Source organism: Lepisosteus platostomus, chromosome 5, assembly GCF_059453375.1.
Source record: "Lepisosteus platostomus isolate fLepPlt1 chromosome 5, fLepPlt1.hap1, whole genome shotgun sequence".
NCBI lineage: Eukaryota > Metazoa > Chordata > Actinopteri > Semionotiformes > Lepisosteidae > Lepisosteus > Lepisosteus platostomus.
The window spans coordinates 18,610,909-18,638,450 of record NC_142615.1 but is presented as its reverse complement, the minus strand read 5'-3'; the positions used below and the strand labels follow the sequence as shown (position 1 = coordinate 18,638,450).

General features: G+C 46.1%; 1 protein-coding gene and 14 non-coding genes across 15 annotated transcripts; 9 read left to right on the top strand and 6 right to left on the bottom strand.

Annotated features, from left to right (window-relative positions):
* The first annotated feature begins 3,856 nt into the window (after positions 1–3,856).
* On the top strand, positions 3,857–3,912 carry LOC148664439 (U7 small nuclear RNA). The gene has a single exon (XR_015938945.1). It is a non-coding gene; the product is annotated as a U7 small nuclear RNA (small nuclear RNA).
* A 306-nt stretch (positions 3,913–4,218) lies between these two features.
* Positions 4,219–4,530, bottom strand: LOC148664438 (histone H4-like). The gene has a single exon (XM_088631500.1). The coding sequence runs from the start codon at positions 4,528–4,530 to the stop codon at positions 4,219–4,221; it is 312 nt and encodes a 103-aa protein (XP_088487626.1).
* Positions 4,531–5,280: 750 nt separating this feature from the next.
* Positions 5,281–5,369, top strand: trnay-gua (transfer RNA tyrosine (anticodon GUA)). The gene is given in 2 exon segments: positions 5,281–5,317; positions 5,333–5,369. It is a non-coding gene; the product is annotated as a tRNA-Tyr (tRNA).
* Positions 5,370–9,160: 3,791 nt separating this feature from the next.
* On the top strand, positions 9,161–9,242 carry trnal-uag (transfer RNA leucine (anticodon UAG)). The gene has a single exon. It is a non-coding gene; the product is annotated as a tRNA-Leu (tRNA).
* A 5,950-nt stretch (positions 9,243–15,192) lies between these two features.
* Positions 15,193–15,264, top strand: trnaw-cca (transfer RNA tryptophan (anticodon CCA)). Its single transcript has one exon. It is a non-coding gene; the product is annotated as a tRNA-Trp (tRNA).
* A 1,559-nt stretch (positions 15,265–16,823) lies between these two features.
* Positions 16,824–16,897, top strand: trnan-guu (transfer RNA asparagine (anticodon GUU)). The gene has a single exon. It is a non-coding gene; the product is annotated as a tRNA-Asn (tRNA).
* Positions 16,898–19,073: 2,176 nt separating this feature from the next.
* On the bottom strand, positions 19,074–19,146 carry trnaf-gaa (transfer RNA phenylalanine (anticodon GAA)). The gene has a single exon. It is a non-coding gene; the product is annotated as a tRNA-Phe (tRNA).
* Positions 19,147–20,172: 1,026 nt separating this feature from the next.
* trnad-guc (transfer RNA aspartic acid (anticodon GUC)) lies at positions 20,173–20,244 on the top strand. The gene has a single exon. It is a non-coding gene; the product is annotated as a tRNA-Asp (tRNA).
* A 621-nt stretch (positions 20,245–20,865) lies between these two features.
* On the bottom strand, positions 20,866–20,938 carry trnav-cac (transfer RNA valine (anticodon CAC)). Its single transcript has one exon. It is a non-coding gene; the product is annotated as a tRNA-Val (tRNA).
* A 694-nt stretch (positions 20,939–21,632) lies between these two features.
* On the top strand, positions 21,633–21,704 carry trnah-gug (transfer RNA histidin (anticodon GUG)). Its single transcript has one exon. It is a non-coding gene; the product is annotated as a tRNA-His (tRNA).
* Positions 21,705–22,278: 574 nt separating this feature from the next.
* trnav-aac (transfer RNA valine (anticodon AAC)) lies at positions 22,279–22,351 on the bottom strand. Its single transcript has one exon. It is a non-coding gene; the product is annotated as a tRNA-Val (tRNA).
* A 109-nt stretch (positions 22,352–22,460) lies between these two features.
* trnaf-gaa (transfer RNA phenylalanine (anticodon GAA)) lies at positions 22,461–22,533 on the bottom strand. Its single transcript has one exon. It is a non-coding gene; the product is annotated as a tRNA-Phe (tRNA).
* Positions 22,534–23,557: 1,024 nt separating this feature from the next.
* On the top strand, positions 23,558–23,629 carry trnad-guc (transfer RNA aspartic acid (anticodon GUC)). Its single transcript has one exon. It is a non-coding gene; the product is annotated as a tRNA-Asp (tRNA).
* Positions 23,630–24,250: 621 nt separating this feature from the next.
* trnav-cac (transfer RNA valine (anticodon CAC)) lies at positions 24,251–24,323 on the bottom strand. Its single transcript has one exon. It is a non-coding gene; the product is annotated as a tRNA-Val (tRNA).
* A 694-nt stretch (positions 24,324–25,017) lies between these two features.
* Positions 25,018–25,089, top strand: trnah-gug (transfer RNA histidin (anticodon GUG)). Its single transcript has one exon. It is a non-coding gene; the product is annotated as a tRNA-His (tRNA).
* The last annotated feature ends 2,453 nt before the right edge of the window (positions 25,090–27,542 follow it).

Sequence of the window (27,542 nt, the reverse complement as noted above, 5' to 3'; positions counted from 1 at the left end):
GTGAAACTTATCTTTCTAACAACTAACGTGAGAGGGCTAAGAGACCCGGTGAAAAGACGGGGAGTCTTTCATGATCTGGCCTCAAAGTCTTTCTCAGTTTGTTTCTTACAGGAGGTCCACCTGAAGGATGAAAGCGACAAGCTGACATTCAGCAGGGAATGGACGAAGGGAGAATCATGCTGGAGCGTAGGAGGGGTCCATTCTTCCGGAGTGGGAATCCTCCTCGGAAACCCAGAGATGACGCTGGTTTCCTCCTTCTCGGTGGTGCAGGGCCGGATCCTGGTCGTAGACATCGACTGGAGGGGGCAGAAATTGAGAGCAATTAACGTCTATGCTCCGATGGAACCCTCTCTCCGGAAGGAAGTGTTTGCTGACCTGGCCAGCTGCTGCACCACCAACAGACAGGTGGTGCTTGGCGGGGACTTCAACGTCGACCGGGAGAAGGGGAGCGACGCTAGCTCAGCAGAGCTGGAGTCGCTACTCAAGCAGTTCTCCCTGGTAGACGGTTTCAGACGGTGCCGCCCTAACGACGGGAAAAACTCCCGGGGAGTGTGCAGCCGCCTTGGACTACATCTTTCTGCACACGACCTGCTCCCTGGAGTCGGCGACGGTGTCCCCGGAGTGGTATTCCGACCATGAGTGCGTGACAGTGGTGGCTAACACCAACCTGCCGGCATTCGGTCGTCGGTATTGGAAGCTGAACCGGGAGATATTGGAGGAAGACGACTTCAGGGCACTGTTCAGTAAAGACTACGCAAGCTGGGTCGACATGAAGGATGGCTACAGCTCCGTGGTGGAATGGTGGGAGTTCATGAAGGACAGGACCCGAACGCTGGCACAGACGTACTGCAGACGGAAGGTGGCCAGGGAGAGGAAGGAAGCTGCGCAACTCCCGAAACAACTAGAGGAGGAGTACAGCTTGGCTAACAGGGGAGGAGCCTTCAATTCAGCGTGGGCATGGGACCTGAAGGAAAGGATCCGCAAGCTGCACACCAAGAAAGCCAAGGCTTTCCTGGTCAAGGCACAAAGGGAGCATTATGAAAATAATAAAACCTATTCCTCTTATTTCTTCAATCAGGTCCGAGAAGCCCAGAAAAAGAGGGTGATCTACAGCCTGAGACGGGGAGATGGAGAGGAAGTGCTGGACGAGAGTGACAAGGTAGAAGCGACCACCACTTTCTACAAGGAGCTCTTTTCAGAAAAGCAGACAGAGGTGAAGGCAGGTGATGCTTTTCTGGAGGGGCTGAAGGCACGAGTACCAGAGGAGGTGAGGGAGGACTTGGAGGGTCCAATCACGGCCGAGGAGCTGAAGGCTGCGCTCTTGTCCATGGAGAATGGCAAGGTGCCGGGACCGGATGGACTCCCCAAGGAATTCTACACATGCTTCTGGGACACCCTGGCGGCAGATCTGGTGGAAGTGGTGCAGGAGATCTTCCGCGGGGGAAACTCGGAAACACCATGAGGAAGGGCATCACCTCCCAGCTCTTTAAGGGAGGAGATGCCGACGACCTCAAAAACTGGAGGCCGATCACGATGCTCTGCATGGACGTAAAGATCCCGTCCAAGCTTCTGACCGCCAGACTGAGAACCGCCCTTCCCCACATCATCCACAGCAACCAGACGTGTGGGTGGAAGGGCGATCCGTCAGCTGGAACCTCCAGCTGACCAGAGACACCAGCGCCTGGGGCGAGGACCGGAATATGCCCATGACTGGACCAGGAGAAAGCCTTCGACAGAGTGAACCATAGCTATCTGTTTAGGGTGCTGGAACGCTTCGGTTTCGGAGAGAGTTTCAGCCACTGGATTAATATACTGTACTCTGACATAGGCAGCAGAGTCAACGTGAAAGGAAACCTGGGGGATTTCATTCCCCAGGAATCCGGAGTATGACAAGGCTGCTCCCTTTCACCCCTTCTCTATGTTCTTTTCACAGAGCCCCTAGCAGAGGCGGTGAGACGGGACCCTGTCATCAACCGCCTGGAGATACCGGGAGGTGCGGGGGAAGCCCTGAAGATCTCCCAGCACGCTGACGACACGATGCTGTTCCTGAGGTCGGACAGGGGGCTAAGAAGAGCCCTGCAGGTCATGGAGCAATACTCCAGAGCCTTGGGGTCGAAGCTCAACCGCCGAAAGAGCAAACTGAAGTTCTCCGGGCCCTGAAAGCACAGGACGACGGAGCCGGAGGGTCTCGAGCTCTGCACGGAGCCTCTCAAAATACTGGGGGTTTCCTTCAAGAGCTAGGACAACGAGACCATCAACCGGACCGAGAGGATCGCCAAGGTGAATGCGATGCTGGGTCTGCGGTGTACCCGCTGCTGGCCAGACTCAGACGAGAGCTGCAAGGGATGATCTTTGGCTTCGTCTGGGGCGGCAAGTACGAGTACATCACGAGAAACCGGATGTGTCAGCCGATCGAGAAAGGGGGTCGAGATGTCCCACATTTCCCCCTGAAACTCGACTGCATCTTTTTCTGCAACTTCTGTCGGGCGCAGCGGGAGCCCATCGGCCACAAGTACGAGTACTTTGTCAGGCTGTGGCTCTCCGTCCCAATGAGGCACTTGGTCCAGTGGTCAAACACTGGGCCCAAGGCAGAAGGCGACCGAAGTTCTACATCCGCGCTGTCAAGTGGAGCAGGAGGTACGAGGCCACGAGACAGCCAGAGCTCTGCACCAACCACAGAGACTTGTACAAAGACAAGTCTGGGAAAGGACGCAGCCCAAAGAACTTGGAAACCAACTGAAGGACCTCAACTGGATGGCTGTACACAAGAGACTGGCTACCAGAAAGGTCCTCTACAGACACTCGATCTCCAGGAATCCGCATTGCCCCCGGTACGCGTGTTTTGTCGAGGAGACTCAGGAGCACGTGTTCTGGAGCTGCCTCTTCGCCAAGGCGGTGTGGGGCAGAATGGACAACATTATGCAACTCCTGGGAACGGATGCAGTGCTCAGTTACCAGTACATTCTGCTGGGGGCTGGCACCCACCGGACTGGACAAGGGGACACAGGACCTGCGGGGGCTGCTGCTGTCCCTCACAAAACAAGGACTGTGGAAGGCGAGGAACACTCTCATCCGGCACAACATAAAGTGGGGGGCGAGGGAGCTGGAGGAGAGGATCCTGGCGGACCTCAGGAGGAAGACGAAGCACCACGTCACCAAATGGGGTTACCCCACGGCGAGGGAGCGCTGGAAAGGACTTTGGGCCCTATACAGGGATTAAAGGACAATAGCAAGTGGTAGGTTTGGAGGGACTCTCTTAATTGCGCAAATCCGCCCCCACTTGCAAAGATTGATAATGAACAATCAATCTCCGTTCCGCCGTTGTTTTTTATTACATGGAGTGCTAATATGTGTGAGATGTTCCTTTTGAGATGTTTTTTTTTTGCGGAATAAAGTATATTTTGTAGAACAAAAAAAATCTTATGACAAGGTTTACAAGTTATCTGTTGAACTACATTCTAATAGGTGTGGTCACATTCCAGGTCATTTGTTTACGTTTTTGTTTCTGCAGCAACTGTTAGATGAAATGTGCTAATATGTAACCTAACTCCAGTGTGAATAACTAGAAGAGGGGAGCAGCTCCATTCCAGACCAAGGGAGCTTTGGGAGTGGCTGGGGCAGATCTCTCATTTGCATATCTGATTTGGAAATATAACACTAAACCCCCTTCTTGCATGGATTTAACTTGCACCCAAGAGTCCCCTACTGTGTATTGCTACTTATTTTTTTATGATAAGTGGTGATTACCAGTTGACAGGTTTTATTTGTTGAATTATAAATGGTTTTGTATTATCATCCTGAATGGCCTGTACTCAAGGTTTGGTAGGGTATGTGTTTTCATTTCATTTACCAAATTGAATTTTTGCTCTTTTAGTATTTGTCTAGAAGGCTTTCTGAAGTCAGGAAGCCCATTTATTTGGTGAAAAAAGATTCTGTATTAATATTAATATTTCTCATACAACATAAATAGGGTCTTTTATGAATAAAAAGATCTTGCACTTGGAAATCTTGATAAAGCTGTGTGCTTCCATACACTCTAGCAGTTTTGATTCCTAATATTTGACCTTAGGTGTGGGAACGGGTCTTTTTTGCAATTTGATTTCCAATTGATCAGCACGGTATAGAAAATAGACCCATAAAGCAACCTCAGCAGTGACAAATGTCACTGGGTCACTTGGGTTTATACGTCGGGGTCCAGTAGTGAAGCTCCGCTCCTGTTTAGCCTCCGAAGCCGTACAGGGTGCGGCCATGGCGCTTCAGCAAGTACACCACGTCCATGGCGGTGACGGTCTTCCTCTTGGCATGCTCGTTGTAGGTGACGGCGTCGCGGATGACGTTCTCCAGGAACACCTTCAGCACCCCGCGGGTCTCCTCGTAGATCAGCCCGGAGATCCGCTTCACTCCCCCACGGCGAGCCAGGCGGCGGATGGCGGGCTTGGTGATTCCCTGGATGTTGTCACGGAGAACCTTACGGTGACGCTTAGCGCCTCCTTTCCCGGGTCCCTTTCCGCCTTTGCCTCTTCCAGACATCTTCTAGTTATCAGCTGTGAACACGACACACACTGCTCATCTTTGATGTATAATAGACATCTTTCTTTGATGTCTATTATACATCAAAGAAAGATTTTTATAGGTGTAGAAACTAGTAAATAAAGCCAATGATTTGTTTTAGAAACGTATTCTTAAAATATACAATTATTCACACCTGAACAATATGTAGTTCAAATTATACATTATATACAATATAGTATTCAAATATCTAATCATCATAAAAAACACAACTAGTAAACTTCAGTTACAAATTCTAGTAACATGGCAATATATATAGTAATGACAAACACAAACTAATTACATGAACACGCTAATATTTAACTCAAAACCACATTTCGATTCAAATATAAATTTTTAAAATTTACAACTTCTTTATTTCCACGAAAATATTATTAATGTAGCACAAACGCTACTTTCTAATAAAGACAGAAAGAAACTGTTTGTTTTGTGTCTACTGGTGATCCTCCTCTCGAGACTAATGAAATGTTTAATATGATCCCTCGAGAAAAAAAAGGAATCAATTTCCGCCTGGAATGATTGATGCCCCATCAAACATTTTGTAATATCCCTGGAAGTTTATACAGTAGAATCCTGGTTCGTGGCTTAAATTCAAGGTAAATGAGACTAAGGAAACGAGTTGGAAACTTGATGTCGAAGTGGGATTTAAATCACCCAGTTCACATTTTACTTCATTGGGCAGTATGTGCCAGAGAGCAACGTCACAGGATCTCTTCGATAGCTCAGTTGGTAGAGCGGAGGACTGTAGTGGAGTCAACAGGGAATTCTTAGGTCGCTGGTTTGATTCCGGCTCGAAGGAAGGTGCTTTTCATGTAATTTAATCAAAGAGTTAAAAAAGCGACTCTGTTTTATTCAGACATTGATCAAAAGCTCAATAATCGACAAAGCAAAGGCTCCTGTTCCGAATTCAGCCCACGTCTGATTGTCTTTTTTTTGCCAAGATCTGATCTTTGAATTAAGGGACTACACTGTCTGCTTTGTAATTCAAAAATACATACAAATGTCAAGTTTTTGTAGATATAAAGGTGTTCTCTGTTTTCAAAGGATAGTTACTTAATTGGCATAATGATTTGGTATTGATTTTGTATCGTTGTATTATAAAGTTTGTGCTTTCTGTGTTTTTATCGTATTGTGAACTTATTTTTTAAACAAATGCTTACAAAGGCAAACACGGCACACATCTGTTTATACCAGCGGTGAATTGTACATTTTTATTAAGTACAAGCTACTGTGCACTTCTGGGAGTATAACAGGTTCGATATAAAGTGGCAAAAATATAAAAGGGGAAAATACCCCAGACTGCGTGTAAAGCCCTCGTTGTGACTGTTTTAGATAAAAATGGCGTACTGTGCACGAAATTTTGCAGAAACACAATCTGATATTTTAATAATTATTATTTTAATAATTTTATAAGTATGAGGCCCCGGATCCAAATCTTCAGTTCTGATTTTTTTAAGTGATATCTTTCCTTCCTGTCGTGGAAGTCACACGATGTGAGCAATTGTTTTTTTTACGTTACGATCCAAAGAGCCTCAGACTCACTGTAACCAAACCAGGATGGATTCTGCTGGGAGCCGGACTGAGCTCATTCTCACTCCCTGTGCTGAAAACAGAATTAGCTCTTCCCCGAACATCGTCTACAGCTGCTGGATTGTGCTCTGCATCTTACTGCTCCGGCAGTTACTTTGACGAAAGACAAATCACTTGTGCGCTTTTAACCTTCTCGCAGCTACGGGCGAGACTGACGCTCACGATATGAAGGCACCCGCTGGTATACCTTCTCTAACTTTCAGTCGCGACAGACTTCGCTTTTTTTTAAAAAAAGTAGATATAGCCCTGAAAAAAGCATTAGCTTTATCAGTTTTATATTAATCTATTTTGAATCAAAGTTTGATATTTTGTTTTATTTTTTATTGCATTTTACATAATAATAATAATCATTATTGCTTACACTTATATAGCGCTGTTCTGGATACTCCACTCAATGCGCTTTACAGGTAATGGGGTCTCCCCGCCACCACCACCATTCTCTTGAATGATCACAGAGAGTCAGGACCTTGGTTTTACGTCTCAGCCAAAGGACGGCACCTGTTTACAGTTTAGCGTCCCCGTCATTGTACTGGGGTATCAGGACCCGCATGGACCGCAGGGTATGCGCCCAGCGACAGAAACCAGACGTGTGTCGGGCTCGGCTGCGAGCAGGACAATGACGTCACGGGGACAAAGTAGAGGAAATCAAAACGGTTCTATAAAAGACCTGTGTCAGCTGTTGGTTTGCAGTCTGGACTCTAAATCCTCCGATCCGATTTTAAATCTCTCTAATACCTAAGCTGCGGCTTCTTCCGAGTATTTATTCGTATACTTATTATGTGTAAGTGTATAGATGAAACCTTTCATAGTGTAACGCTTACGGCCGACAGGCACTGTGTAAGAGCCGGTGTACCAGAGCAGGTGACGTCACTGCCCTTCCCTGTGATAGCAGGACCACAGCCCGTGGGTTGTGGGGAGATCTCTCTTTAGCTCACCGGGCTGGGTCGCTGCAGAGAGACATGGGAGTCCCGGGTTCGAGCCCCCGGCGGTGGGGGGCCGACCTAATGCGGCGACGGCGCCCGCCTGAGCCCTTGTTGCGTTACAATATATTGTTCAGTTTAAATCAAAATGCTTTACTAATACAAGAGAGAAGTATAGTATGAAGGATGTGACAAATGTATGATTTCACGGAACAAAACGGTTTTTATTTGCATTCGAAATGAAGCGGAATTTTAGCGCAACACACAAGCCCTTTGTCTTTTTTAGTGATTTTTAAACAGACGTAGAAAACGCGTTTTTTTAACACTATAATAGCAGGGTCAGTGGCGTAATGAATAACGCATTAGGCCTCGTGTCAGAAAATTATAGGTTCGACTGCCATCTGGCTTGTTGAGTTTATACCACTTACATTCTTTTATATAAATGAACTGCACCTGAAAGCTATAGAAAACACTTTGGGTAAGTTGTCTGCAGCCTCCTGCGTCGACAACTTACCCAAAACACTGTACTGTCTGGAGATCAGCTCCAGCTCTGAACTCAATTGCAATGAAAAACCATGCGTAACAAAACTGGAGAACAGCTGAACTTGTGCTCAGTTCGGTGATGAGGGTTCAGAACTGTCGTTGTTGTAATTAGCACGAACTGCACAGGCTCTGAATCAGACCATGTCAATTAGTCTGATCAGTCTACGTTAATGTAGAATTATTAATAGGTTTATTAGTTAGTTAGTTCAGGTTTACCCACCTGAACTAATGTAGAATTATTACTTGGTCTGTCTCTTGTTTGTATATAAATGAATGTCTCTGACAACTTAATGTTAGTTTTACGATGTAGGTCAGGCGTTGACATATGCACGAGTATACGAAATGTCTCACTCCTGATTCAACTCATGTTCTATAGGAGATTGGCGATTCCTCCTGTTTCTCATACAACCATATCAGAACAGAAGCCCGTGTCACCCAGCTGTGATTCAAGATCGACTCGCATCTTTATCCCTTTTTTGTTCATGATCATTATTTTCTTTAGTTATGATCAATATTGAACTTTTTTTAAATGAAATGACAATAATCAAACATGCAGGCAGATTTTTGAAAAGTATTCGGAATTGACAGGGTGCCCCTTTGGAACAGTCGTCAGAAAATGTGAGAAAATGAAAGTTATGTAAGCTCTCACACAAAGCATTGAAGATTGGAATCTGAGTGTAAAAAAGCTACCTGTCTCCCAATGATAGGCAGGGATACACACCATGACTCGAATAGACTCAGCGAACTTTAACACCTATGATATTACGAGTGCTTTGCACGTGTCGAATTTCAAGAAGGAACTACTACAACAGTTTGGACATAATTCAATACCACCGGCAAAGTCCAATGCCGGCAACTTCTGAGAAAATAATGTTCACTCATGGAATTTGGTCTTTGAATGGCTGGCGGGAAAATTCATTTATACTCCTTTTGCACCCTCAGCTGAAACATGTTAAAATAACAACGCAGATTTGTTGGAGAACCTGACAAGAATTATTGGGTTAGTACTGTATGTATTCTTGTATATTTACTTTAATTTTAATATAAATGTAAACATGCATGCTGTATAAGCTATTGTAATTTTAAAATATGTTAGCTGAGGATGCGAGGGGGGCTATTATACCTTGTGAAACACGCAAGGAACCGTAAAAAAGGCTGATATTTGAATAAAATTTGCGATCACAAGAAAACCACAATTTATGTGGTATTATCATCAATATCCTTCAAAATCGACGTTCAAATGAAGGATTTGAAGAAACTATTAAAAAAAATTGTAGTAGGAGAGGATTTTGATTTTTGCTCTTCAAGTCAGTAGATTGACGTAGAGTTGCGCCCCTACAAACAGCACAAAGGATGAAACCCACCTCCTTCGTTATTGCTATGTTTGTGCCGGTGAAAGTAGCGTTTGTGCTATTGAAAGCATCTCGGAAGATGAAGGTGCAGTCACTTCCACATGTCATGATATCATTAGATCCGACGACAAGAGCTGAAGCCCCCCAGTCCAAGCCAGCAATGTGAGGAAGATGGACATGGAGGAAGGTAGCGTGGCCGAGCGGTCTAAGGCGCTGGATTTAGGCTCCAGTCTCTCTGGGGGCGTGGGTTCGAATCCCACCGCTGCCAAATGTTAATGTTTTAAGACCTGCAATACGATCAGTAAAAGTGCTTTTTGTTAGGCTGCAGGAGGTGTTAAGAGATAGACTTTCTAAAAGACAGGCTTAACATCAAGGCAGAAAAAATATTTTGTTTTCTCAACAGAAATTCTCTTTGGCACGTTCAGCTTTATGTAGGGAACAACATCTGCCAAGATCACTTTTGAGGCAGTGCACATGATAGTGTACCGGCAAGTACAGTACATTCAATATTGGCTGTGGTGGTGAGCTGCTTTTGTCTGTGAAACTTTTAATTCTTCACGCCGAATCGTTGGCAGGGGTAAAGCTTATTAAATCTTTGAACATAGCGCTCCATCAGAAGTACTTTGTTCGTGATCAAAAGAGATCAGAGGATTAACTTCATGAATTCACATAGCATACCTTACAGGAAAGATTTAAAAGGGGAATTGATTGTGCTTCCTGATGTTGTTCCTGTGGTTTCTTTGGATACAAAGGTGAATGTTCTTTGACGTTCTGCTAGAGTATCCACTGGGTGGGCTTTATCGATTAGCTCGGATAGGTCATCAGTGCTCCGTCTCCGGAAAATAATCAGCACTGTTTTTTCCTGTGCTGTCTTTTAAAACATATAAGATCACGAGTTTACAGATTTCTCCAAATAACAACTATACATTTTAACCCAGCGGTTAGCATTCCTTCAATCCAATAGTTTTACTCTGGGTTAAAAGCAGCGCAATCTACAGAGAGATGATATTCAAATATTTCAACGTTCTTATTGGATTACCTGTATGGAGATATCGCTCAGAATTCCTAATATGATTTTGAGTTCAGTTTTGCTTTACTACTTTCAGAGTCTTTTATTGACCTTGCTGAAGCAGAGAAATGACATAATCACAAATGCGACCTACCTGTGCTGCTGTTTCTGGTTAATAATTATTATTGCGAGGAAAAAAAAACAGCTCCTTGCATTAAGAGCAAGAGCAACCAACGCGCTCTCTTGTTGAGTTGGGTTTTTTCCGTGGTGCTCTTCCTCAGATGCAAAGTTATTTGGCGAGCAAGGACCTCTGAGAAGGAGCCTGAATCCGTCAAGAACTCTGAAATTCTAATATCGCACTACCGTCTTGTGTACAGAGATCTGCTTCTTCCTTTTTGAGTGTTTTGGTGTTTAAGAGCACACTTCCTACCTCGAATGTTAGTTTCAGGAGATGTGTTACCAGATCACAGATCATCTTGAAAAGATTTGGGATGCACTGGCTCAGTTATTTGAAGGAACCTATACCACCAACGCACTTCTGAGAAGCACCTGCACATTTTCGCAATCCTCTCTCTCACCTACAAAGTTATGAAGACACAGACGACCAACAAAAACTAATTTGATTCACTCAATTATTTGTCCATCTCTAAAGCCTGTGTGTATTGACAAGGCAATTCAAAAGCACATATTAAATAAGAACACGATCCTTCTTGTTACCATTCACGTGGTTGGAGCGTTGTTTCGCCCTTTAACATTCTTCTACAATATTTACAAAAGGGCTTTATCACTGGAGTTGTGTGCATCAGTCCATGAACATCAACTGTACTGCTGTTTTTCTATGCGTAATTTAATTGCAAGCACTTAAAAGATGCAAAAAGGTTTCAAAGAAAACATAATTGAAAGACAGTCGAGTAAGGAGGTAGAAAAACGCACTCCCCCATTGAAGAATCAACCACCGTCGCCCATGTGACTGGATATAAAAATAAATTATTCATTTCAATTATTCATGAAGGGTGGATTGTGGTCAGTAAACATATGCACATCTTTAAGTCAGTTCCACCATCTGTGCCATAGGGGATGTAGCTCAGTGGTAGCGTGCATGCTTTTCATGTATGAAGTCCTGAGTTCAATCTCTGGCGTCTCCAGAGGTCTTATATTATTGTGCTCACATCGCAATCTTCTGTTGAGTAAGAACTCTTTGCTCGTGTTCATAGAGAGCCAGGTTTACACAATTAAATTCAGTCACACACGAAGTGCTACAGTCTTGCTCTGCTGTTTTAAATGTACCTCCAAAGCATTTCGTTGTGTTAACTACCAAATGATTTGAACTAATTTTACGTCATATTCAGGAAATCCAGAGAAGGTCATCAGACTTTTAGTGGCTGTTGAAGAAAACACCTGTTGAATCTCACCAGGGATTTCTTGAGAGATCATTCAGCGAGCAAGTCCTCCCTCTGGACTCCAAATATTTTGGGTTAAACTGTTATTCACATACTCTAACGAAGAGAAACGTTAGTGTCTTCCGGTGTGTGAGCCCATTTCTAAAAAAAAAAAGTTATATAAATTGAATTGTTCTACTTTTTAGGCTTGCATAGTCTTATTAATATTTCAGTTAAATCTTTTTTTCTGTAGTAACATCAGTTGATATTAATATTAGTCCTGATTTATAATTTTTTTGTCATGGTTGATCTTAAATAATTTTGTAATTAGTTTCAGTTTTGAAAAATCATGCAGAGAAGCTACCAAAACTGGTAATGTTCATATAATGTGTAATGCAATAGCAGCATTTTGGGTTGAAAACAAAAAGTATATCTTGGTATGAATCCTAACACTTCATAGACAGCGTTCTAGGACTTCTCGCTTCAGATAAAGTTGTCAATACATCATAGATTTCTACTCAATCAATATCAGCAGTGTTATCGCTACCGAATGCTAAATATAGATCCTGGCAATACTTCGTGAGATCTTCGTAAGAAAATCCAAAATACTACGGAAGGAATCAAATTTATATGTTTCTTTGGATCGAGAAGATGATCATTATGAGACTCAAAACATGCCTGTCTTTTCTTTTTTCGAGGACAAATGGATTATTGAGGTGTAAAGATGGGTTCAAAACCAAAATCACCTGCTATCGCTGCTGTTTCTTCAAATCCTTCAACTGATCATCGATATCGAGGAATAATATATAGTTTCTTCAAATCCTTCAACTGATCATCGACATAGAGAAATAATATTATACAATTGTGGTTTTCTGTTAATTGCCAATTTGACTAATTACATCTTCGTTTACAGATGTCTTGCATGTATCACAAGGTATAATAGTCGTCGTGCGTCCTCAGTTAAAATGTACGACAAAAGTACAACATTTATGGTTACATCCATATTAAAATGAAGGTAAATATACCAAGATATTAAAATACAATTGTACAGTCCTAACTTAATAATGCCTGTGAAGTTTTCCAACAAATCCGAACTGTAATTTTGAAATATTATAGCTGAGAATGAAAAGAGAGTACAAAGATCAAATTCAATGAGTGAAAATGCACCAGTAGTTCTCTAAGCTGAGTTTCTTCCCTGAACATGACTTGCTTGCGAAGCACCAAGCAGCCTTGAACGGATCGCGGAAATCAAATATACAGTACAGATGGATTCAGAGTGTGCTTTCCAACTTTTGTGCAACATTTTCCTTTGATAGGGTGGAGTTGTCTTCACAATCTGGGTTAAATAAAAAGGAGTGACGTCAGTGTTAAACAGCTTTCCTTCTTGGAGAACAATGGTTGTGTTCCATATTTCTAATTATTTTGGTTTCAAGATCGCAATTTAGTGTGAAACATAAAAGCCAGCTGAATAAGCTTTATTAATTTCCCTCATGGGATCAATAAAGTATCTACAGCAGTGGTTCTCAAACTTTTTGGACCAAGTACCACCCCTAATCCAACCAAAGCATCCAAGTACCACCTACAAGTCATCATCTCATAGGAACCCCAGAAATTCTCAATGACCAACATGAGTGTACGTGCACATACTCACACATACATATAATAAATATTATAATAATGAACTTTATTTGATATAGCGCCTTTAAAGGTGGCTTCTCAAAGTATTTTACAGAAAAAAAAACATTAACAACAACTAATAAAAAAGCACCATTTCAGTGAGAGGGGTGAGCCTATTTAGTTGAGCAAAGGAGATGTGAATTAATTTTTCGAGCCTTGATACAATTCACAACAGAGTCTAACAGATATTAAATTATCAGGCATTTTCTTGACGGCAAAGGTCTCGCGGTGGATGTTGTAATGCGTACATTAATTTCTGGAGCAACCTCTCTAATTCGTGCAACTGCACCGTTATGTCGGCTTGTCATTGCTCTAGCACCGTCTATACAAACTCAGATGCATTTTATCAAGTCGAGGTCATTCTCTTCGATAAATTCATTCTGAAGCTGAAATATGTGCTCTCCTGTAGTTCCTGTTGGTAGCGGTTTACAGAACAGAAGGTCTTCATGGGACATACCCTCAAACTCGTATCTAACGTAAACGAGCAAATTGGCCAAATCGACTACAGACTCATCTAATTGCAGTGAAAAACATCTGCTCATCTTAACGCGCTCTATCAGTGTACTTTTGATATAATCCTTCATTTCAATAATTCTATGAATGACTGTGTCTTTCAGGGGGAGGGGGGCAGCAGGTCGAGCTGTTTAGCAGCTTTTTTTCCACACATAATACGTGTCAGCTCTTTTGCCAACGGTAAATAAGGTTCTTCAAAAATAGTGTAGCTTACCTGCTTTAGCAATCCGCAAGCTTTTTCCGCGTTTCCGTTTTTATTTCCGTATTTATTTAAAGTTTTATTTCATGCGCATGGGAGCGAAACACAGAGACGCTCGGTGTATTTTTCTCAAATTCGAACAGTTCTTAAATATTTTTCTATCACGCTTTCGTGTGCTCACAAGATTGCCTGCGTTCGTAGCATGTATTTCTATGCATTCCTGTGTTTACAATGTTGGCATTGTTCCAAAATCACGCACATTCTCCTTTCTCCCTATTTGCTGGAGATACAATAGCTTTTTTTAAATACAATTGGTCACTTGCATCCGTAGCACGCATTCCTATAGAGTGGTATAGAATTACAGAGTATCTCTTGTGTCCACTGAAGTATTAGCACGCACTGTATCGTAGTATGTAGGCTGCGTATTCGACAAGTATTAAAATACAAAATATGAAAACCCGTCCCGATTTTTCAGTGCACACTACACAGTTCCAGGGTCATTTGGCGTACCACCTGGTGGCACTCCACGTACCACTGCCGGTACGCGTACCACAGTTTGAGAACCACTGATCTACAGTATCTATAAATCTCTTACACGTCATTTACAATGGCTTTTCAACTAATAGCCCGTGCAGGGATCAAACCCTAGCTGTTGGTACAGTACGAGTTGCGTAAGGCTCTGTAACGCGCAGATGAGAAACTAACCTCTGCTTCTTCATTATATACACAGTGAGCTATATATGCGAGCTTACTGCCTCCTACGGGCTCTGTATTTGATTGCGGTACAAGACCGGCCGTGGAGATAAAGTGAGACGGGTGTGTACATTAAAAGGCTCATAGTGTCCCTGGGAGGGCTCAAACCACCACCCTTTTGGTTAACAACCGAACCACAAAGACTCATGTACAGCTTAACACTTCTCGGTCTCAGTGAAAGTGATACACTCCGTAAAATTTCCAGAGATTCATTTATTTTTAAAGGAAAATCACCAACAGCGGCCAAGATCTACTGGAGTTTTTTCATTCTACACTGCGATTTCTGAAGGGTACTCTGTGAAAATACGAGTTTTGACGAGAAGGGATGGACATATAAGGTCAAAAGGCTTGAGGAATTGAACCTTAAGGTGAAGACTGCGGGTTCAGTAGCAGCAGAACCTGATCAGTATCAGTTGACTCCGATATACTTTGAAAATGAACTTGGGGATTTAGAGTCAGACGTGCTACCGTTGCACCATGGAGTACTTAATTAAAAAAAATAGAAAAAAAATCAGTGTTCCTGGATCTGTAATTGAGAACAACACCTGCACAAGAGCTGCGCAGGAAGAATAAAATGTGGTCTGTGAAGAAGAGACTCTCTTCGGAGAGCTGCGCTCTTCACAGGAGATTTTTTTTTTTGTGAAGCTAATTTGTCTCCTTTGGGAAATTCAACAGCACTGACAACCGTGACTTCGTGGCGCAACGGTAGCGCGCCTGACTCCAGATCAGAAGGCTGTGTGTTCAAATCATGTCGAGGTCAGCTGTTACTTTTTCAGGTTCTGCTGGTCCTGAACACGGAATTCACCCCATGCAGTTGAGTTCTATCTGTACACCACATAGATAATCAAAACAAAATAGAGCAGTACAGGACACGCAGTGTGGAGCTCACACAGGCTTACAGTCTCCAGCATTGGAGTGGAGGGGAAAAAAGAACTTTGTTTTTTTTTAAGAGAAAAGGCACAGTTCACATCTGCTTAACATCACGTCCAACTTTAGAGACAGCTACATCAGATAATGGAATCCCGGAAGTTTCAGATAACTTTTTTTTAATACAGGTTCAAGCAAACCTGAAAGTTAATGAGTTTCCGGACACTTTTGTTTTATTAAAAAGTGTCTGAAGCCTGAAACTGTAATTTGAAAACAAAACCCGCTATTGGACATTAGCAGGTGCTTTTTGTAACGATTTGCTATTTCATGCTGGAAAACAAAGGAAACAGACCCAACGTTTGCTTTCAGGTGCGGTTCATTACATAATATACATCTATTACTGAGGAGCTTGAATAAAATTTACACGAGCCAGGTAGAAGTCGAACCTACAATCTTATGATCCGAAATCAGACGCGTTGTTTATTAAACCGCTGGCATTTCACATGACCTGAATTCCCCCATAGTGTGCTCAGCGCCGCTACTAGTAATGCACCGCTCCGTCTAAAATTTCAAAGTGAGAAACATGTGTTTTCTGATTTTTTATGAGTTTTAAAATATAATCTCTTTAAATCAGACAAGGGGTTTATGTTTCGCACTGAAATTCCGATTGACTGAGAATTCAAAGAAAGACTGTTTTCTTCCACAACACCGTATAATTATCACATCCACCAGACTCTCCAACCTCTCCAGATCTTGCTGGTCGAGCAATTGCTCCGATAAATTAGGTCACGTATCATGTTAAATCATTTCTTCTCAACACAACATTTCCTGGTGCACGTTTTCTCTATGAAAAAAAGACATTTTTCCGTTGCACGATTTCTCGTTTTTTATCAAAGCGTACAGAAAAAAAAAAGAAGAAGAAATAGTGTTGCAAAAGAACTCTGTCGCCCTTGGGAGATGTCAAACGCATTGGACATGAAAATGGCAGATAAAAGCCAGTTCTCTTCGTTTCTCAGTGTCGGGGCTGCTATGTAAAAGAGGCAATTTGCTCTGAGCGCAGGTTCAGCGCTTACTGAACGCAGATGTCTCAGAGCGGTGTGTCCAAGCGGCTGTAAAAGGTGAAGATTGTCCTGTCACCGTAGCCTAGTTGGTTAAAGCGCTTCTCTATTAAACAAAAGAACCGAGATTCAAATCCCAGCCGTGTCTTTCTTCCTATCTTGTAGTACAGAACGTATCATTTCGGGCAATCACAAAGGGCTTGATTTCGTTAAATGCATGTGTTCATTTCCTTTCTGGAAAACTTGTTTTTGATGAAATTCACACAGCTTGCGAAAAATGAAATTCAATTCTTGGTTATCAGTGCAGAAGAAATATTACAGGCTGGCAAAATAAACGGGAAGAGATTTTTTTTTAACCGAAAACTTGTGATTCGAGAAATGACCTTACCAGTCAGTCTCTGTGGCGCAATCGGTTAGCGCGTTCGGCTGTTAACCGAAAGGTTGGTGGTTCGAGTCCACCCAGGGACGGGGTTCTTCTGCGATGTAAACGTTGTCGTCAGTCGGTTGGATTTCTCAGCGAAACCTTAACCATTTTAATATTTGCAGGAAATGCGAGTGTTTAACACGTGTCAGGGTCACCGGGAAATGTCCAATAATGCCCAACATTGCAACTCCCCAGAAAACCATATTCACTCAAAAAAAATTATCGTCGAATCTTCATTTATACTCCAGTTGAATCCTCTGCTGAAATATTTTAAAAATACAATGCAGGTTTGTTTGAGAACTTGACAAGCATTCTTACAATAGCACTGTGCAGTTGGATTTTGATATTTTGACATATTTACCTTAATTTTAAACATAAATACTATACAGTCTATTGTAATTTTAAAATATGTTAGCTGAGGATGCAAAGGCTTGAAAGGGAAAGGTCAAAGGGTATAGTAAAAACGAGGTTAGGATTGGTGGAGGTGGTAGGGGTGTTGATGGTTTTTCTCTTGTCATGGAAATATAACTATTAATTTTAAAGGATCACTTACTGACGTCAGACAGCTGCCAATTCTCCAGACGCGTCTCTGGAAGGATAAACAGTTTATCCTCCGAGGTTCGTCCAATTTGCTAAAATTGTCCGGGTCCGGATGGAGTTTCAGCAGCCGTTCGCGCTCAGGTTTGTGATCCCGGACGAGCCCCCAAATTGTCATGGAAATATAACTATCAAGGAAGCCACAAGAGAGAGTTCTCACCTGAGTAAGGTCTTTATTTCAATATTGCAATATTGGGAGCCCTGCAAAGTGCAACCAGAGACTCAATTTGTTACAAGCAGTACAGGGTTTTTATAAGACGTTGCGCTGTAAAAAAATTCAGCACTTGGTCCCTTCTAAAACTTCCCCTTTCTCTAAGAGAAAACAGATTACATCATAGAGCGAGAGAAGAAAAACTAGATTTGTTATTCAAAGCTTATCAGTTACTTTCAGCTAATTCTAATGACCCAGACAGCATATATTGTTTTGGTACATTGTCTTCTAAACTAACCTAAACAGTGTACTTTGTTGACGAACTGTTTTCTAAAATTCTGCACGCACTGTAGCACAGCAGTTACATCCTTGAAATATATTATCTAAAAGCACCAATATATTTTTTCAAAGCTCTCTACATTTTTAAGAATCAATTTACTTATTAGATTTCCACTTCACCGGCATCATGCAAGCAAACTACATAAATATGAGAAAACACGCAAGAGAGTTGTCACTCAGAGTGTCGAAGGGTCGATGTATACTGGGGCTCAGTTGAAATGCAACGTCAGGACTTTTTCGAATTATGTCACACGAAGAGAGCACAGCCCTTTCCGCCCTGCCGCGTGTGTCTCGGTAACTCGCTGTGATCGTATAGTGGTCAGTACTTTGCGTTGTGGCCGCAACAACTCCGGTTCGAATCCGGGTCACGGCAGAATAGGGGCGTCTGCTTTTACCACTCGCACGAATGAAGGCAAAAAAAAGCCAATCGATGTGAACGAACGGCGCTTTACAGAGGAGTACTGCCTGACTGGATCGTTCATGAACGACAGAGGCCACTCCGACCTCTTCTCGGTTTTCTTCAATGACTTACTAAGGATCTTCTTCACATTCGCCCATGCAGGGAAAGCCAGTTACACCAAAGCAAACGCAGGAAAGTGCATTTCAAGCAGAGACCAGGAGGGACTTGTTTACACCGAGAGTGGGCGGGGAATGGAACAATGCGCCCAGCCCTGTTGCTGGAGCCGATTCTTGATGAGCTCTTGGGCTCACTAAGAGGCCCCCGCTGGATGCTAATCTTTCTGTTGTTCTTGCAGGTCCTGCGCTGCTTTTGAGCCGACAGAGCTCGTCCTGGTCTGTCGGCACAGCCCAATTGCAAATGATCGGCTCCGCGTACAGAAGGAACGTGCGTTTGGTACAAGAGTGCACGAAGGCACCGGAAATACATTGGGAACAAATGACCGGTCGCTCAAGACCTCTGTGAAGTACAGGAGCGTGCAAAACGAGGCTGGCTGTTTCCGCCCGGTCTCGAACCGGGGACCTTTCACGTGTTAGGCGAACGTGATAGCCGCTACACTACGGAAACCTGCAGGGACCGCTGCTGGTTTCTCGCTTGCGTTTCGGGCTGAGAAAGGGACGCGTCACTGTAGGCAGGGGGCGCTGGAGAGAGGAACAAAGGGCGCGATGAAACAAAATGCCGAAACCCGGGATCGAACCAGGGACCTTTAGAACTTCAGTCTAACGCTCTCCCAACTGAGCTATTTCGACAGTGTGCAGCGCCCCCAGCCACCTGCTCCAGCCTTCCTGTGTTGTGGCATGAGCGCACCAAGAGTAGCGGGAGAGTGTTGCAGGAACGTCACTCAGAAGGAAAGCCACCCAGCTGCGCCCTCTGAGCTCTGTCCAGCGCATCTTCCTCGCATGGACTCCTGCCTGCGACGGGCAGGAAACAATTAGCAAGAACAGAACGACACCCCATGGGTGTCTCATGACCGCACCTTAGGTTGTGACACGTGCAGGTGTGAGGGGTTGCCGGGCTACTTTGGAGCAGAGCTTGGGCGGAGGGGGGGCGGGAAAGCAGACAAAGAGGTGACACCTCAAGGTCTGCACGATCACAGCTCTCCGCCGCCCCAGGCTTCCGCTCGATAAGCTACTGGACACACCCGCCCCTCCTCACACAGACCGTGGAAAAGCCCCCGAGTGGGAGGGCTCTCTCTTCCTCCCAGGAGCTCTTGGACACGACGCACAGACAGGGCGCGGGGAGCCGCCGCCTGCAAACACGGCTCCAGGCAGGACTCCACTCCGCAGGAGCCGCAGAGCAGAGGAGATGAGGGCAGCTTAGCTCCTGTGCAGAGACCTGAGCTGTTGTTGCTGTGGATGCTGTCTTTTCTGCACTCGGGGTAGGAGTGAATGTTGAGTTGCCCTTAGAAATGAAGCAGAGCACTTCAACGGCACGGGTGTGTGTGTGTGTGTGCGCCCTGGTGATTCTGGGAGACAGATCGAACCTGGGCTAAAAGAGAGGGGGCTAAGCCCTCTTCCATTTGCTAGTTCAAAGTTGTACAAACCATTTGTATCTGCTAGGCGGCGCAGTCGTCGTGCACAAAGAACGCTTTGAAAAGCGTCAAAGGCAAGTCATTCCGAGTTGGTCGTTTGTGTTTTCCGTTCAGACGCGAAATGCTGAGATGATCTCTCGGCTCCTCGGTTGTCATTTCTGCTCCGTAAAGGGATCACAGCACGCGTCGGCTTCCAGCATGCTGGGTCGGGACACGATGCCGGGGGTTGGAGAGAGCGATGTCTTCCTCGTTAGTATAGTGGCAAGTATCCCCGCCTGTCACGCGGGAGACCGGGGTTCGATTCCCCGACGGGGAGTAGCTTTTCTTTCACCTCCTTAGAGAAATGACTGCCTTTCACTTCTCTGTTTTCTTTCACAGCGTCGTGCACCTTTTCATTGCTCTCGCTTTCAGAGCCTCCGCACGGCACACGACTCGACATCAGGAAGCACATTGAAGTGAAAGCAGGAAGCGCTGCGACATGCACTGTGCAGATCCCGCCACACTAAGAGGTGAGTGGGTCTGTTCGATGCACAAAGAACGCTTTGAGAAGCGTCAAAGGCAAGTCATTCCGAGTTGGTCGTTTGTGTTTTCCGTTCAGACGCGAAATGCTGAAATGATCTCTCGGCTCCTCGGTTGTCATTTCTGCTCCGTAAAGGAATCACAGCACGCGTCGGCTTCCAGCACGGTGGGTCGGGACACGATGCCGGGGGTCGGAGAGAGCGATGTCTTCCTCGTTAGTATAGGACCTGTCACCTGTCCCCACCTGTCACGCGGGAGACTGGGGTGCATCAGGACGCGCCTTGAAGTGAAAGCAGGATGCGCTGTGACATGCACTGTGCAGATCCCGCCACACTAAGAGGTGGGTCCAGTGGGTCTGTTCGATCACAGCGCTAGGCGAATCCCCAATCCCCTTTTGTGCCTGGCGACAAAAGATGTCTGTTCCCGCCCGGTTTCGAACCGGGGACCTTTCGCGTGTGAGGCGAACGTGATAACCACTACACTACGGAAACGGTGGTAAGACGTGCCCAGCGGCCCAGCGCTGAGCTTCGCCAATGCGATTTAGCTGCTTCCAGTGCCTTTATTGGAGTGCGCTGATGGACCGTGCTCTCTCTCCAGAGACCAGCACGCCTGTCATGGACGGAGCAGGAAAGGCGGCGCCACATTCTACAGCCCTCTCCACGCAATCGACGAAATCGGGCTACTGAAGTGGAGAAAATCGCCTCTCCAGAAAGTGCAAATATCATCTTGGAGACTATAAATCCTATTGCCGAAGGTCAGCCCTGTCTACCAGAGTAACCCTCCCACAGCGATGATCAGCTCGTCTCACACGCGAGAAGTTTCGGTTGGAAACAAGCGCCCCCTCTTCTCGCACGTTTTGCACGTTCGAGTAGTTTTAATGCGGCTCTTTCGTACACGGTGCTGATCTTTTGGAAAGCAGGAGGCAAAACCGAGTCGAACCGCCTGGGTGAAAACCAGGAACCCTAACCGCTAGACTATATGGCAGCGAACAACCATGCTGTTCACGGCATCAAGCAAGCAAACTACATAAATATGAGAAAACACGCAAGAGAGTTGTCACTCAGAGTGTCGAAGGGTCGATGTATACTGGGGCTCAGTTGAAATGCAACGTCAGGACTTTTCCGAATTATGTCACACGAAGAGAGCACAGCCCTTTCCGCCCTGCCGCGTGTGTCTCGGTAACTCGCTGTGATCGTATAGTGGTCAGTACTTTGCGTTGTGGCCGCAACAACCCCGGTTCGAATCCGGGTCACGGCAGAATAGGGGCGTCTGCTTTTACTACTCGCACGAATGAAGGCAAAAAAAAGCCAATCGACGTGAACGAACGGCGCTTTACAGAGGAGTACTGCCTGACTGGATCGTTGATGAACGACAGAGGCCACTCCGACCTCTTCTCGGTTTTCTTCAATGACTTACTAAGGATCTTCTTCACATTCGCCCATGCAGGGGAAGCCAGTTACACCAAAGCAAACGCAGGAAAGTGCATTTCAAGCAGAGACCAGGAGGGACTTGTTTACACCGAGAGTGGGCGGAGAATGGAACAATGCGCCCAGCCCTGTTGCTGGAGCCGATTCTTGATGAGCTCTTGGGCTCACTAAGAGGCCCCCGCTGGATGCTAATCTTTCTGTTGTTCTTGCAGGTCCTGCGCTGCTTTTGAGCCGACAGAGCTCGACCTGGTCTGTCGGCACAGCCCAATTGCAAATGATCGGCTCCACGTACAGAAGGAACGTGCGTTTGGTACAAGAGTGCACGAAGGCACCGGAAATACATTGGGAACAAATGACCGGTCGCTCAAGACCTCTGTGAAGTACAGGAGCGTGCAAAACGAGGCTGTTTCCGCCCGGTCTCGAACCGGGGACCTTTCGCGTGTTAGGCGAACGTGATAGCCGCTACACTACGGAAACCTGTAAGGACTGCTGCTGGTGTCTCGCTTGCGTTTCGGGCTGAGAAAGGGACGCGTCACTTTAGGCAGGTGGCGCTGGAGAGAGGAACAAAGGGCGCGATGAAACAAAATGCCGAAACCCGGGATCGAACCAGGGACCTTTAGATCTTCAGTCTAACGCTCTCCCAACTGAGCTATTTCGGCAGTGCGCAAAGCCCACAGCCACCTGCTCCAGCCTTCCTGTGTTGTGGCATGAGCGCACCAAGAGTAGCGGGAGAGTGTTGCAGGAACGTCACTCAGAAGGAAAGCCACCCAGCTGCGCCCTCTGAGCTCTGTCCAGCGCATCTTCCTCGCATGGACTCCTGCCTGCGACGGGCAGGAAACAATTAGCAAGAACAGAACGACACGCCATGGGTGTCTCATGACCGCACCTTAGGTTGTGACACGTGCAGGTGTGAGGGGTTGCCGGGCTACTTTGGAGCAGAGCTTGGGCGGAGGGGGGGCGGGAAAGCAGACAAAGAGGTGACACCTCAAGGTCTGCACGATCACAGCTCTCCGCCGCCCCAGGCTTCCGCTCGATAAGCTACTGGACACACCCGCCCCTCCTCACACAGACCGTGGAAAAGCCCCCGAGTGGGAGGGCTCGCTCTTCCTCCCAGGAGCTCTTGGACACGACGCCCAGACAGGGCGCGGGGAGCCGCCGCCTGCAAACACGGCTCCAGGCAGGACTCCACTCCGCAGGAGCCGCAGAGCAGAGGAGATGAGGGCAGCTTAGCTCCTGTGCAGAGACCTGAGCTGTTGTTGCTGTGGATGCTGTCTTTTCTGCACTCGGGGTAGGAGTGAATGTTGAGTTGCCCTTAGAAATGAAGCAGAGCACTTCAACGGCACGGGTGTGTGTGTGTGTGCGCCCTGGTGATTCTGGGAGACAGATCGAACCTGGGCTAAAAGAGAGGGGGCTTAGCCCTCTTCCATTTGCTAGTTCAAAGTTGTACAACCCCTTTGTATCTGCTAGGCGGCGCAGTCGTCGTGCACAAAGAACACTTTGAAAAGCGTCAAAGGCAAGTCATTCCGAGTTGGTCGTTTGTGTTTTCCGTTCAGACGCGAAATGCTGACATGATCTCTCGGCTCCTCGGTTGTCATTTCTGCTCCGTAAAGGGATCACAGCACGCGTCGGCTTCCAGCATGCTGGGTCGGGACACGATGCCGGGGGTTGGAGAGAGCGATGTCTTCCTCGTTAGTATAGTGGCAAGTATCCCCGCCTGTCACGCGGGAGACCGGGGTTCGATTCCCCGACGGGGAGTAGCTTTTCTTTCACCTCCTTAGAGAAATGACTGCCTTTCACTTCTCTGTTTTCTTTCACAGCGTCGTGCACCTTTTCATTGCTCTCGCTTTCAGAGCCTCCGCACGGCAGTCGACTCGACATCAGGAAGCACATTGAAGTGAAAGCAGGAAGCGCTGCGACATGCACTGTGCAGATCCCGCCACACTAAGAGGTGAGTGGGTCTGTTCGATGCACAAAGAACGCTTTGAGAAGCGTCAAAGGCAAGTCATTCCGAGTTGGTCGTTTGTGTTTTCCGTTCAGACGCGAAATGCTGAAATGATCTCTCGGCTCCTCGGTTGTCATTTCTGCTCCGTAAAGGGATCACAGCACGCGTCGGCTTCCAGCACGGTGGGTCGGGACACGATGCCGGGGGTCGGAGAGAGCGATGTCTTCCTCGTTAGTATAGGACCTGTCACCTGTCCCCACCTGTCACGCGGGAGACTGGGGTGCATCAGGACGCGCCTTGAAGTGAAAGCAGGATGCGCTGTGACATGCACTGTGCAGATCCCGCCACACTAAGAGGTGGGTCCAGTGGGTCTGTTCGATCACAGCGCTAGGCGAATCCCCAATCCCCTTTTGTGCCTGGCGACAAAAGATGTCTGTTTCCGCCCGGTTTCGAACCGGGGACCTTTCGCGTGTGAGGCGAACGTGATAACCACTACACTACGGAAACGGTGGTAAGACGTGCCCAGCGGCCCAGCGCTGAGCTTCGCCAATGCGATTCAGCTGCTTCCAGTGCCTTTATTGGAGTGCGCTGATGGACCGTGCTCTCTCTCCAGAGACCAGCACGCCTGTCATGGACGGAGCAGGAAAGGCGGCGCCACATTCTACAGCCCTCTCCACGCAATCGACGAAATCGGGCTACTGAAGTGGAGAAAATCGCCTCTCCAGAAAGTGCAAATATCATCTTGGAGACTATAAATCCTATTGCCGAAGGTCAGCCCTGTCTACCAGAGTAACCCTCCCACAGCGATGATCAGCTCGTCTCACACGCGAGAAGTTTCGGTTGGAAACAAGCGCCCCCTCTTCTCGCACGTTTTGCACGTTCGAGTAGTTTTAATGCGGCTCTTTCGTACACGGTGCTGATCTTTTGGAAAGCAGGAGGCAAAACCGAGTCGAACCGCCTGGGTGAAAACCAGGAACCCTAACCGCTAGACTATATGGCAGCGAACAACCATGCTGTTCACGGCATCAAGCAAGCAAACTACATAAATATGAGAAAACACGCAAGAGAGTTGTCACTCAGAGTGTCGAAGGGTCGATGTATACTGGGGCTCAGTTGAAATGCAACGTCAGGACTTTTCGGAATTATGTCACACGAAGAGAGCACAGCCCTTTCCGCCCTGCCGCGTGTGTCTCGGTAACTCGCTGTGATCGTATAGTGGTCAGTACTTTGCGTTGTGGCCGCAACAACCCCGGTTCGAATCCGGGTCACGGCAGAATAGGGGCGTCTGCTTTTACTACTCGCACGAATGAAGGCAAAAAAAAGCCAATCGACGTGAACGAACGGCGCTTTACAGAGGAGTACTGCCTGACTGGATCGTTGATGAACGACAGAGGCCACTCCGACCTCTTCTCGGTTTTCTTCAATGACTTACTAAGGATCTTCTTCACATTCGCCCATGCAGGGGAAGCCAGTTACACCAAAGCAAACGCAGGAAAGTGCATTTCAAGCAGAGACCAGGAGGGACTTGTTTACACCGAGAGTGGGCGGAGAATGGAACAATGCGCCCAGCCCTGTTGCTGGAGCCGATTCTTGATGAGCTCTTGGGCTCACTAAGAGGCCCCCGCTGGATGCTAATCTTTCTGTTGTTCTTGCAGGTCCTGCGCTGCTTTTGAGCCGACAGAGCTCGACCTGGTCTGTCGGCACAGCCCAATTGCAAATGATCGGCTCCGCGTACAGAAGGAACGTGCGTTTGGTACAAGAGTGCACGAAGGCACCGGAAATACATTGGGAACAAATGACCGGTCGCTCAAGACCTCTGTGAAGTACAGGAGCGTGCAAAACGAGGCTGTTGCCGCCCGGTCTCGAACCGGGGACCTTTCGCGTGTTAGGTGAACGTGATAGCCTCTACACTACGGAAACCTGCAGGGACCGCTGCTGGTGTCTCGCTTGCGTTTCGGGCTGAGAAAGGGACGCGTCACTGTAGGCAGGGGGCGCTGGAGAGAGGAACAAAGGGCGCGATGAAACAAAATGCCGAAACCTGGGATCAAACCAGGGACCTTCAGAGCTTCAGTCTAGCGCTCTCCCAGCTGAGCTATTTCGGCAGTGCGCAAAGCCCACAGCCACCTGCTCCAGCCTTCCTGTGTTGCGGCATGAGCGCACCAAGAGGAGCGGGAGAGTGTTGCAGAAACGTCACTCAGAAGGAAAGGAACATGTGACCGGTCGCTCAAGACCTCTGTGAAGTACAGGAGCGTACAGAAAGAGGCTGTTCCCGTCCGGTTTCGAACCGGGGATTTTTCGCGTGTGAGGCAAACGTGATAACCGCTGCACTACGGAAACGGTGAGAAAAGGGACCCACTGGCAGTGAGTATTGAACCTTATTGCATTACTGCTCCCAACCAGTTGATATCAATTTAATTCCTAAGGGTTATGTTCTTGTTTTGAGTATCTCATGTAGACGTTGTAAACAAGTTCAATTACGAAACGGTCTAAATGAATGATATACTTATGTCCTCTTGATATGTGTAACTCTTTGTAACTGAATGAATTTATATCTTTTGTATTCTGTTAAGCCTTACGATAAGATCTGTTAGGTTTGCATGCATATTCTATATATTAACAAATGTATCCTCGTGTATTAATACCTGTGTGTGCATTGTTTGAGTTATGTCGCATGGTTGGATTCTAAACCATTAAAATAATCAATTTTGTGATTTACTGCCACAAAAATAATTGTCCCAGTAAATGCCCAAACCCCTACAGAACTGGTGCCTCGTGAGAGAACACTACAACAGTGTGTGATATCCTGTCCCAGCCTGAGGAGCAGACAGCGAGCCTGTCTCTTAATAATGCTAATAATACAGTGTGTGATCTCCTGTCCCAGCCTGAGGAACAGACAGTGAGCCTGTCTCTCAATAATAATAATACAGTGTGTGATTCCCTGCCCCAGCCAGAGGAACAGACAGTGAGCCTGTCTCTCAATAATAATACAGTGTGTGATCCCCTGTCCCAGCTTGGGAAACAGTGAGTCAGCCTCTCAATAATTATAATACAGTGTGATCTACTGTCCCAGCCAGAGGAACACACAGTGAGCCTGTATCTAAATAATAATAATACAGTGCGTGATCTCCTGTACTAGCCTGAGGAACAGACAGCGAGCCTGTCTCTCAATAATGATAACCTAGTGTGGAATGTCCTGTCCCAGTCTGAAGGACAAACAGTGAGCATGTCCCTCAGTTATAATAGAACAGTGTGTGTTCTCCAGTCCCAGCAGGAGGAACAGACAGTGAGTCTGTATCTCAATACTAATAATACAGTGTGTGATATCCTGCCCCAGCCTGAGGAACAGACAGTGAGCCTGTCTCTCAATAATAATAATACAGTGTGTGATTTCCTGTCCCAGCCTGGGGAACAGTGAACCAGATACTCAATAATAATAATACAGTGTGTGATCTCCTGTCTCAGCCTGGGGAACACTGAGCCTGTCTCTCAATACTAATTATACAGTGTATCATTTCCTGCCCCAGTCAGAGGAACAGACAGTGAGCCCGTCTCTCAATAATAATAATACAGTGTGTGATCTCCTGTCCCAGCCTGAGGAACAGACAGGAGTGAGCCAGTCTCTCAATAATAATAAAGCAGATTATGATCTGCTGTCCCAGCCTAAGGAACAGTCAGGAAAGAGCAGGTCTCTCTATAATAATAATACAGTTTGTGATCTCCTGTCCC

Coding starts and splice junctions, on each gene's coding strand:
- LOC148664438 (XM_088631500.1), bottom strand. CDS start 4,530: ATGTCTGGAAGAGGCAAAGGCGGAAAGGGACCCGGGAAAGGAGGCGCT.